A 12,303-nucleotide genomic window follows, 5' to 3' on the forward strand; every position below is an offset into this window, starting at 1 on the left:
TACGATAGCATGTGTCTTGTTCCCTGCTCGGACTTCGTGTCTTTCGCATCTCGTGCTGGCCACGATGCGGCACCGGAGGCAAGCTGTGTAAGGTCACGTGCGTGAGGATGTTTCTAAGGTGTTTTGAATTTTGTAGTCACGACAAAGACGGATTTTCCCATTCTTAGCCTTTAACAGATCGTCTGAGGGACTTGCCAAAGTGTCACAAATTGTCAGGCCAAAGGAGTGAGGGTGCGCAGGTAACAGCGACAGCGGTAACGGTGTCTTCACGGCACGGGCTACCCGGTGTCATTAGCCCACCGAGTCCTCAGATGCCGTTTCGCAGACGAGAACTCGTCTGAGGTTCCGGGCTGATCGTGGCCAAGGGCGGCCGGGACCGAGGCAGCCTCTCCCGTGTGTTCTCGGGCCCGCGGTGTGACTGACCCGCTCGGCGAATACTCGGTGGCTTGTGACACAGTACTGCTGAAAACGAAGTGTTCCTGAAGTGTTTTACGCACAGTTGCATTTTGCATAGCGTAGTCTGTGATGAATCTTTCCTGAGCGAAACGTCGTGTGTTACTGTGAATCTTCAGGGCGCGGGGACATGTTTCCGTACATTGGGGCTTTTCCCTGAACCCCACTCCTCTCAAGCAGAGCCACTCTGGATCCACAGAAATTTTACTTATGCTTTTGGAAGAAGAAAGAGAAAAAAAACATATACTAACATGTTATGCACGTACATTATTCTTTCCTTTTGTCTCAAATATGTAATCAGTTTAACAGTATCTTTAAAAGTGTGGAATATGCATTTATTTAGCCCACTGACTTTGCAGCTTTTAGGCTCCCCACTGAGGTCTTTAACTGAGAGACTGTGTTTTCATGATGATTAAAAATAATCATCGTTTTGTTTTGTTTTATTAGACATTGCGTCCCGTTACCCCACGCTTTGGACTGAGCAAGTTAAAAGTCGGCAGAACAAAACCAATAAGAATTCAGGTAAAAAGGGGCCCGACGTCGCTTTGTGAGGAGGGATTTAATAGGCGTAGGAAGTGGTTTCTCTTTCTGGAAGTTCAGTGTGTAGAGTCCGTCTTTTCCCTCAGTTTCCAGTGAGTCATGCAAATACTTCTTGGGACCTGACCGCCAAAATGTAGTTCAGATTTTGGTGGTTTTATTAAATTTCCTAAGTTCTTTAAACGGTTTCTTTGCGTATGCCAAACAAACTATAGCTTCTGGTATAAATATAGCAATAATTGATAACAAGTATTTGTTTTTGACCAACTTTCAGAGATGACCAAACCCTTGGCTAATTTAGTTCCAAATCCTGAAAGCTGCGTGGATTGCCTTTGCTACGAAGGAGTGTTTGACCGACTTTTACGTGTTAAAGCCGACTGTTCTGACATTTGTGGGGAGGAGGTGGGCTGCCTGGCATCTGGTTAGTGGCGTTTACAGGTTTCGTGAAATCAGATTCTGTCTGTAATCTTCGTTCGTGCTTAGTTGGTTGCGTGTGTGCTTCCTCGGGCCTTTTCAGATGTTGCTTTTTTTTTTTTTTTAAAATACTTACCGAAAGAAAGTGTCCTTCTGGGTTTAAAGTATTCATCTGCTGAGGGTCCACAGACTCAGTAATAACGCGAATATTCTGTGATCAGCCTCCAGTGAAAAAACCGTAAACGTTCACAAAGGCAGCCTGAGATCACAGCTCTGTGGCCTGTGCTTGGAAGTGTTTTTTTTTTCCGAGTGCGTTTTAATGTCCATTTACGAAAAAACCAAAACAAACCCCTCAGATTTCTTTAAGTTCAGGATACTAAGAGTACTTTGAATCTCTCCCGTGACCTGCGTCCTTACCCACCCCTTCTGGAAGGACTCTTGAGGGGAGGCCCTGAGTCTTGGTACGTTCCCACCACCCGGAGGCCCCAAGACACGCTCTCTGTGACAGGAACGGTCACCGATTTACAGCCTGAGAGGCAACAAGCGGGATGAGCCGTGAAGGCTCCAGAAGAGGGTTAGGGGTGGAGTCGGTCTGATGTGTTCTTGTGTGGCTTCTGTCCCTGAGGTTCCCATCGCTGTCCCCAGCCCCACGTGTTACTGCCCGGGACGGGGCCCTCATCCCTCCTGGCGGCGGCTTCCCTGGGGCTGAGGTGAGAAAGGGAAGAATCCAAAGGTTTGCCCATCAGATACGTGTGCACAAGTGGCAGGGAAATCTAAAACATGTTTACCAAATTTGAAAATTATTGCCTCAGAAACGATTGGGCAACGTTTTACCTTGTGTATAAAGATGCATAGTTCTCTTAGGAACTTCCGAAATGGGGGAGTTAGTTTTGTTCAATCTTGTCACTGTATTTCCAGAGGTTAGCTCATTAGATTTTCTTCGGAAGCACACGATGAGCACGTGGGAACTGGACCAAACACGGCATGTTTCGGGTTGACTGCTGGATCTTGGAAGCTTCCCATGCAAGGGCGGTGTGGCTGTGCCCACGCTTTCCCTGAGGAACACGTATCAAATTATTCTGAACGATGTCCCTGGACGTGTGCATTTTTCTATAAAAGCAGTCTGAATTGTCAGAGGTTTCAGGTTTTGACAGTAAGTACATAAGCTCATGGGCGAAGCACATTTTTGTGTCTCGCTCCTCACGGGCTGTTACCAGTTTCAGGCCTTAAGTGACCCGTCGATTATAATTAACCAACAGTAACCATGCAGGCTTCCACCGTGTCGTGGGACTGAAAATGATGTTTCAGGAAATGCCAGTTTACATAAGCTACCCCATGCTATAATTTGATTTAAATCAGCCTAAATGGGCAGGACACAAAAAGACGACGTTCAGTTGATTTATGGACGTGGGGCGCGAAATTACTGGATTCTGTTTGTTTCTTGTCAGTTGTCTGGATGCATGTTCTTTCTGAGGGTCTGAAGAAAGTCAGATCAAATCGGTATTTCGCAGTATTAAAAATAGTACTTTTTTTTCATTTTTTTTTTAACGTTTATTTATTTTTGGGACAGAGAGAGACAGAGCATGAACGGGGGAGGGGCAGAGAGAGAGGGAGACAGAATCAGAAGCAGGCTCCAGGTTCTGATCCATCAGCCCAGAGCCCGATGTGGGGCTCGAACTCATGAACCGTGAGATCGTGACCTGAGCTGAAGTCGGACGCTTTACCGACTGAGCCACCCAGGCGCCCCTAGCTTTTATTTTTAGCAGATACTTTTACTAATGACCTTCTCCGATAGAAGTAGGCACATTTAGCTAACAAAGCACAAGTGGTGATTTGTGTATTATTCCCAGATTTTTAGAAAATTAGCTGTTTGTCTTTAACTCTTGTGTCTTTTCCTGTAAGAGGCCAGACTGGGCACGGATTTCTCTTTTGCTCGGGTGTTTCTTTATGAGTTAAAATTCCCTCTATTTTTTGCTTCATGAGTTTGTGCTGAGGTAACATAATATTACTCGTGCTGTCGGGTACGTAGAATACGATTGCCGTGCTAATGAGTGTGTTCCCTGTGCTGTGGTCAGTACACTTTGGGGCATTCGGTGGTAGGAGTCATTAGAAGGGACCATTCCTGCAAAGGAAAATGCAGCACCCTAGTCTGAAAATGTACACGTGCTGGGTTCTCCATGAGTGTTTATTAAATCCGTAAAGAGTTTTGCCCTCGTATGTTCATTGGTATTCTGACGGTATCATTACTTATTTTCCTAAAACAAACTACAGGAAGCAAACAACAACAACAAAAAAGCCAAATAGATAAATAACCAGAAAACAATTAATTTAGGTGCAGTTTGACGGCTGAAGTTTTATTAATTGAAATACAATATAAATATAAATGACATGGTCTCCTGGTGGTTCATCCAGCAGGAGGAGCATCACTCTTGTTATGTGAGTCATTACACATTAGTGAGTAAAATCTAGAACTGTATTTTGGTTAAGAAAGCATTACTCAGGGGGCGCCTGGGTGGCTCAGTCGGTTGAGCGTCCGACTTTGGGTCAGGTCACGATCTCACAGCTTGTGAGTTCAAGCCCCGTGTCAGGCTCTGTGCCGACAGCTCAGAGCCCGGAGCCTGTTTCAGATTCTGTGTCTCCCTCTCTCTCTGCCCCTCCCCTGCTCACGCTCTGTCTCTGTCTCTCAAAAATATATAAATGTAAAAAACATAAAAATAACAAAGCATTACTCAGTTTCCCTCTCAATATAAAATTGAGCGTCAGCTACTTTCTCGAATCATTTTACTCACTGTTTTATTTCTATCTAGGAAGATATCAAAGTCGATCACCAAATTTTACCAGATAAGAGGTTTTGTAACTTGCCGTCTTTGAATTATACAAAATTAGTCTATAGAATCTAAAAGAAGTAGGAGATGGTTTCTGAACACGAAATTCCTCTAAGAATGTTTTGTTTTACAAAACAGGAAGCCAGTATTCTTTGAGCTGTGGGCCACTAGTTAGCACAGGGAAGGGGTTCAGGGAACAGAGGGGAAAACGGATAGATTTAGATGAGGAGGACCATTCAGTTTTATGGCTGGAAGGGACCCTAGGTGTCGTGTAGCCCAGCCCCCTCATTTTATAAACTAAGGGAAAAGGGAAAACGAAATACTGAATCTCAGGGAAATGAAGAAACCTGTTCATCACCGCAGCTCAGGGGGGTGACTTAGTGCCATTTCTGTGATTTCTTCAACTTAATGGGTAAGTTTCACGAAGAAGCCACGTTTTCGGAAATGCTTTGCGTATTAGATAGGAGTTTCTTTTTTCAGTTTACTTACTGATTTTGAGAGGAGGAGCAAGCAGGGGAGGGGCAGAGAGAGAAGGAGAGAGAGAATCCCAAGCAGGTTCCACGCTGTCAGCACAGAGCCCGACTTGGGGCTCGGATCCGTGAACCGTGAGATCGCGTCCTGAGCCGAAATCAAGAGTCAGACGCTTAACTGACCGAGCCACCTGGGTGCCCCATAATGGATAAGAGTTACTGGGATTATGGAATCTTAAAACTAAAAACCAAGCCACGGAGGCCACCTGACTCACCCCATTTAAGTGAACAGTGGAAGAAACGGACGTCAGGAGGGACCAAGTCGTTCGCTCAAGGGCAGCACAGGTGTACGTGAATGTTTGTCAGATGTTCTGTTCGGTAAGAAGCCAAGTTGCATGGACATAACCGTCCTCACTCGGAATGTTCTAGCAATTCGCGAGCCTCGTTGAGAGGGTGAGCCCCACAGGGTTGGGGTGGCCCCGGTGGATACTGACCCTGGACCGGGCCATGAGGGTGTGTGGTGTTGTTGGTCAGTCCTGGTCCTCACCACGCCTCTGCTCCGGGTCCCCCTCAGTCCACGTTCCTCTGGGAACACGCAGTGCTGCCCGCCCTGGGTGCTACCACCACCCCCCACTCACCCGCTCCGGGACGCTGGCGTGTCCCGTGCCCCGGCCGAGGGTCGCCCTTGCTGCGCCAGCCCTCCTCGCGGCCCCCATAACTGACACCTTACGACTCCTGTACCTGGTGGGGCACAGGCTGGGCTCCTCATAACTTTTGGCCACAGTTTGGTACTTTCTCGGTTTATGAGCAGATGCACGGACCTACTCATTCCCGAAATGGCATCGTGGCACGGCAGCCGAGGTGACACGGCCTACACACCGCCAGCAGCCTCGTACTCTGGCTCCCGTAATAGCGTGTGCACGTGCAGGGCGTCCCCCAAACACAGACGTGGTCTGGGGTGGGGGTGACTCTGCCCCACCTTTGAACTTGCAGAGACTGTTTCTGACTTTCACGTCGATGTTAATTTCGCATGTTTCCCTCAGGTCTTTTTCTGGAAGTATTTTTACCAAAGTAAGTAAAAATTTCGTGCTGTGAAGAAATGGCCTGCCATCAGAGGTTTCTCTTTATCTCTTTATTAGCTCAGGAAACGACGGGTTAAGTTAACAATCAGTAACCATGACTGTCTGCTCGATGTCGTATTAGGCTCCATGACATCTGAGTGACCTCCTTTTTTGTTTAATGTTTATTTATTTTGAGAGAGAGAGAGAGAGAGTAGGGGAGGGGCAGAGAGAGAGGGAGAGAGAGGATCCCAAGCAGGCTCCAGCTGTCAGCACAGAGAACGACATGGGGCTCGATCCTAGAACCATGACCTGAGCTGAAATCAAGACTCAGACACTCAAGTGACTGCACCATCCAGGCGCCCCATAATGATCCGCTTTTGACACGCAAATGGAGTCACCGTGCCCACGAGAGGGCTCTGCTGGGAAGCGTGATGAACGGGAAGTTTGGGGACAGCGAGCAATTATCTGCTGACCGCCTCCCGAGGCTTCTTGCCCCCCGTGAGCGGTAATGACAGTGGCAGGGGAGCCTTGTCCCTGCACGCGGCTGCCTGCGAAGTCCCTCACGTCCACTCGGTCCTCGCAACAGACCGGTGGGGCGGGCGTGTCCTGCGTCCGTGTCACAGGCTCAGATGACACATCCCAGGCTCTCGACGGCGGGCACCGAAAAGGCACCTGACCGGCCCCAGCCATGCTCCTCACGCCGGGCTTCTCACGGAGTGAAGACAGCCGTCTGCCCCCGTAGGTGCCCGTGGGGGATTCTCATATCTCTGGCAAGTCGCGGAGGCTCCTGTGGACACGCAAACGTCACACACAAAGCCGTGGGCACGCACGCCCGCACGGACACATACGCCGTCTTGCAGCTCTGTCCCCTTGTTGCTCCCATGTCCTCCAGGAGACTCTTGTCCCTGACCCCTTGTCCCCAGATGGCCCAGAGCAGCCCTGCTACGTCTTGCCTATGCCTCTGCTTCACGTGATGGGTCGTCCCCCAGACCCCGTTCCTCATGTGCAGAGACCCCTGCGTCCGCCAGCCCCTGACCGCTCGCTCTCCGTACCCGCTCCTCCTCTCCAGGATGCGCCTCTGTCTTCAGAGGTACGTGTGTTTCTTGGCGTGTCTCTCTCTGCTCGGAGTGAGGTCTCATCGAGGGTAGAGATAAACCTTGTTCAGCCCCGGGGTGAACCCAGCGTCTCCAGACCCATCTGGGGTCCCCTGGTGGCCCCGACGTGTCAGCCCCCGCGCGTGCGGAATACGACGAGGACAGCGCTGGCCTTCACAGCCCAGCCGTGGGCCGGGGCCGTGAGCGTGCGTGAGGCCGCGTGTGGGGGCTGGGGGCCCGTGGACTCCTCGTGTGAAAGGGGTCGTAGGGGCTTCTCGGGGTGCAGCGGGTCCTGACGAGGCTCCCCAGAACCTCAGGCCCCAGCTCTCCGCTTCCGGAAAGTGCAGGGCCGGCTACTCAGGCTTCACTGGGGGCCTCAGGACGCCTGGGGCTGGGCCCGTGTTTGCCTCGCACCGCGCACGACTCCCGCCCCCCCCACGCGGCCGCACCCCCACCCCCCAGCCCCTGGGGCGGGGCAGCGTCTGCAGAGAACGCAGGTGAGACCGTCCGGCCGGGGTCGCTTCTGGTGGGGCAGAGTCCTGGACAGCCCGTGTCCCCCGCGGTCTGCAGGAGCCCGGCTAGCACTGTGGCCCTGGTGGCGGCCGCTCCGCACGCCCGTGTGTTTCTGAGGAGGTGCCTTGTAGATACACATTTAAATCGGCCGACCTTGAGGGAAGCGGGTTCCCCCCGAAAGTTCGGTGGGCTCGTCCCAGCAGGATGGGGGAGCCCGGGTGCCAGGTGCGGGCCTGGGCGTGGGGGGTGGCGGGCGAGCTCTGCACGGCCGGGCAGGTGACCCGTCTGCTCTCTGGGTTGGGGAGGACCAGGGAACACGGCCACCGCCTCCTCGGGCCTCGTGTTCCGGTCAAGTCCTTCTCCCCCGTGGACCCCGATGACGTGTCCCCAGTGTGACATGCCACACCCAGTGGGGCCGAGTGGGGCTCGGGCCATGGTGGGTCACGCTCGGGGCCTCTGCCGGAGGGTGTGGGTCCGGCATCAGGGACACGCCCGCTGCCCTGCTCTGGGGCAAGGTGAGGGCTCAATACCTTTCTCTGTGTTGAGGCCACAAGCTGACCCAGGGCGCCGTCCCCGCCGGGCCTGTCTGTGTGGCCCGGGCAGCAGCCCTGGGGGCAGCGGGCAGCCTCCCCCAGTGGCCCAGCCGGAGGGTCGTCTCCCATCCCAAGCTGCAGGCGCTCTGTGTCGTTCTCTCTGCCTGTGGCTCTTCTGCCAGCCAAGGTCGGGCCGCAGTGCTGGCCCTTCGGAGACCCCAGGGGAGAGCCCCACCGGGGCCACGCGGCCCACCCTGGAGGCCTCGGGTCCCACCGACCTTTCCACGGTCGGGATTTTCCAGTTGTGTGTGTGAGCTGAGGGCACGCGGGGCCTGTTTTGTCGTCTCTGACATCCCCTCCCGCTTGGGAGAAAAATGTTCCTTCCTCCCCGAACTCTCCCAGACAGCTCTGTTTTATATCCAGGAGACGTCCCCGATGCCAGGATGCGCCTTGGTTTTATGGGACCCCCGCAGTGGAAACATTCTTCTGCTTTCTTCAGAGCTGATAATTTTTGTTTTATTGCACATATTAAAATTAGTGCCAAAAGATAATTATCGTTTGATTCTGCTTTAAATCATGGTAAATTGCATTCCCTCCCGGGGAAGAGTAATACCCGTTATTTTTTCTTTCTTCGTCCCTAGGCTTTAAAGTATCAGTTTTACTTTTTATTCCATTTTTCAAACATCATTTAAGGAGATTCTTAAGTGATAAAGTTGCAGTCATTCGAAGAGATTGGCGCGTTAAACCAAATCCAATAACTTCTTTTAAACGTGGACTGGGAGATTGTATTATTTAAAAAATGTTAATTAATCTACCTAAGAGTGTGCATACCTGGATTTATTCAGTTTTCCTCCTTGTAAAGGGGAGTTTTCATTTCAGTCACGTTCAGTTCTTCGATTTCTGTGTCCAAGGTGGGGTGAATAATCGGGATGCAGCATTTCAGTGTAAGCACAGAACACAGGTAACGGAAGCAAGCACATTACGTCCCAGCCGGTTGCGAACACACACCGGCCGGGTGTACGTCCGGACTTGGGGCCCTCGGCATGTGAAGACGTGCATCTAATTTGCCGCTGAATTGATGAGGTCTCATATTAAATAGGACCGTAGCTACGATTTGTAGAAAGCTCGTGATGCGTCAGGCAGAGTGCTGTGTATTTCAGTGGATAATATAGTCTAATTCTTAACTCACCGGGAAGTATATTTTCAAAATCTCTAAGTGGCAGAGTCTTAGATTCAGCCAAGATTTTCGGCTCCGGATTTCCTACCACTGCTTTGCAGATCAGATGGGTGTGGCCTGTTCCACGGCTGGCGGGCGCACCGTGAGATGTGTCTGGCCCGATTCTCTGGACAGTGGACCAGGAGGCCCGGCCGCTGTGCCTCTGCCGTGGGCTCTGAACGGGTGCTGGCATTTTGCGCCTCTCTGGGCCTGGACCCCGGGGAGGGTCTGGCCGCAGAAGTGACGTGATGGGAAGAAGCACTGGCCTAAGTGTGGGTCAGGCCACAGGCTTGAGGACAGGGCAAGTGGCAGCCTCCCCACTCTGGAACCCGAAAGCAAAGTCATGCCCCCCCCCCCCCCCCACCGTTTCCGTGGGAAGGGACGCACTGGACCTGGGGAGGTGACCAGAGAGAGAGGCACCGTGTGCCGTGAAGGTGCTTTGGGACGCCGTGTGCCCACGTGGTGTGTGTGGGGACACGGCCAACGGGGCAGTTTCGTGTGTGACCGTCCCTTCCCCGAGGGGCCGAGAGTTAGCCGCGGCCTTTCTTCCAGCAGGATCTCAGCTGCTGCTGAGGACCTCCGCGGCCTCTGTGTCACTGGGGCCGGTTTGGGGTTCGCTCTGCGGGACCCTCACCAGCTCATCTTCCTTCCTGCGTGTCACCTTCAAAGTGGCGGCGCTGTAACTCCCTGGCACGAGTGAGGCCACGGGTGTGAAAGCCCCGTGGCCCATTGGGGCTGTCCGTGTCCTCCACTCAGCAGGACAGGCTTCGTGTCAATTGTTGGGGTCGAAGGTCAGTCTTAGACTTTGCAAATAACAAAAGGATGGTCCTTGAGCATCCCGAGCGTGTGCGTGCGTGTTCGTTCCGTGTGGAGTTCTAGAGACGCACGCTGAGAGTTCAGGTGCTGGAAACCATAAGGATGGGACCAGCGACAAGTGACGGGTGCCCCAGGAAAGGATTGCTGGTTGCAGCGAATGCCCATGTGGTTTGCAGCCTGACTTTGAATGAGGTGTCTCTCCTTGCTTTTCACACTTAGGATTAGAAACCTGACAGGACAGACCCCGCTGTGGTTGTTTCCGTGGTCTTCCCGTCAGTTACATCAAAGACTAAATCAGAATCAATTCGGCTCGTGAACAACGGTCTTGGAGATGACCCACGGTTGACAGAGGTTAGGCTTCCTGCCTTCACCCCCAGGGAGAGCAGTGCGTCTTGTGCTGCCCGCGGCTCTCGCTCACTCGCTGTGGGCAGCGGTGTTGGGGGAGCGGTGTAGGGTCTTGCCAGCCCAGACTGTTCCCATTGGCACAGCTTCCCTCCAAACGGGCCAGAGTCCGTAACACAGAGGACATACCCCCACAAACGCTGGATTGATGCGTGACTTCTGGCCCTGGCCAGTGACTTGTGGCAAGGTTAAAAAACCTCAGTCCATTTGCGAAAGCATTTGGGTCCCTCCCCAAGAATGACGCGACGTGTGCGTATGTATGTGAACAAGCATCTGTATACAAGCCAACGTGTTAAGTATTTACTTTTCTCTGAGAAACGCTTTTGTGCTTTCCACGGATGCAACCCTTTTCCTTACCTTTGCTCCTCTTTATATCGGTTATCTTTTTTCTTTAATATGTCTGCGTCCTACATTTGTGTCCCAGATAAATCCTGGTCTGGAAGTATTTCCCCGTGTTTTTTGCCAGAAAATCCCACTGGTGGCTAACGCCAGAATACATCAGGCAATGGTATCTTGGATGGAAACGCAGACCAGGAAGTCATTTAAAAAGATGTCGTTTAAGTTCTGTGTTAAATAACTGTTGGCATCAACACACAGAATATTTAAGTCCTGTTAAGGTTCTGTGGGCCAACCAGTAAGGCTTCAAGGTCATACGAGTTTCTTCTCGAGGTACTCCAGTAACTGAAGACGCAAAGTGTGTGTCATTCGGGACCTGCCTGACTCGCCCCGGACAACGGCCTCAGCTCTGAGCAGAGGAATTATTTCCAGGCCGTCCTCACTTGAGGCCTATGAGAGGATCTTGTTTTCCCTTTCTACACGTGAGGGAAGTCCCAGAGTTCACCGAAACGGCAGATCCAGGCGACCGGCCTGACGCTTCCGTTTACTTGGCCCTGTGCCGCCAGTGACACCCCTGGATTTACCAGGCGGGGTGTTGGCAGTAACGCCCCTGCTCGTCAGAAGTCTGCCTTTTGCTCCGGTGACCAGCCCCGGTGAGCACTGGTTTTCCGGGCGGCCTCGCCGGGACCCTGGTACCTTTTGTCCTCTAGGCCTCGTTTCCGTGGGGGCGGTTTCGGGAGAGGAGGAGCCTACGGAGGCGGCTCGCGCTCCCTGCTGAAGCCCCAGCCTGGGCCGTGGCCACCACCTTCCCTGGGGTCCTACCGCAGGGACCTTAGTCCCAGGGCCTCCTGCCCGAGAAGGAGTTGGGCCTGTAGACTCGCGGCCCGCCGCGACTCTCCACCGAGCTTTGCCGTGGCAGGTGCTCGCGGAGCCCGGGATGTAGTCTTTGGGAGAAAAGGAAATACGATTATAACCTCACCACATGGATTAGGTCCTGGTCCTGGATTAGGTGGTGCTGATCGTTTCTCAGCGTTCACGTGGTCATACGCACAGACGTATGTATATACACATGGCTGTGTGGGGATGTGTGCGAGGCTGTATTCATATCCTATACATGCGTAATCGTTCGCTTCCGCTAAAAATTTCTGTGCACTCGTGCCCCGTCTCCCCAGCCCAGGGCGTACCCCTCGGCGACGCCAGCGTGCTGCTCACCCCCCTTCTTCATCGGTCCTCTGTCCTCCTGGGGCAGTGCCTGTGTCATCCAACCTAGAATCCTTAGCACACTTGTGTCTCGTTTGTCCTTCCCGGAGTGGAATACCGGAGTCTCGGGTGTGAGGTTTCCAAAGCTGCGTTCTGAGCAGCTTCTCGGGTGATTTTTCTTCTGAGGGCTTGAGCATTTTTCATTAAGTGTTTAATTTTAATGACCATATAATCAACATACAGCGTTGTGTTAGTTTCAGGTGCGCAGTATAGCGATTCGGCAATTCCATACACCACTCAGTGCTCATCAAGATAAGTTTGCTCTCTTTTAAAATGTTTATTTTTGAGGGAGAGAGAGAGACAGAGAGAGACAGTGAGCAAGCAGGGGAGGGGCAGAGAGAGAGGGAGACACAGAATCCGACGCAGGCTGAAG

The 12,303-nt window shown here is 52.4% G+C and overlaps 1 protein-coding gene across 4 annotated transcripts in view; it reads left to right on the forward strand.

Annotated features, from left to right (window-relative positions):
* SMOC2 (SPARC related modular calcium binding 2) overlaps positions 1-12,303 on the forward strand; it is a 165,702-nt gene that overhangs the window by 75,249 nt on the left and 78,150 nt on the right. For all 4 annotated transcript variants that reach the window (XM_047859996.1, XM_047859997.1, XM_047859998.1 and 1 more), the window contains exon 7: positions 901-975. In XM_047859996.1, coding sequence (XP_047715952.1) covers positions 901-975 — 75 coding nt within the window. The remainder of the gene's footprint in view (positions 1-900; positions 976-12,303) is intronic.

Source organism: Prionailurus viverrinus, chromosome B2, assembly GCF_022837055.1.
Source record: "Prionailurus viverrinus isolate Anna chromosome B2, UM_Priviv_1.0, whole genome shotgun sequence".
In the NCBI taxonomy this organism is placed as follows: Eukaryota; Metazoa; Chordata; class Mammalia; order Carnivora; family Felidae; genus Prionailurus; species Prionailurus viverrinus.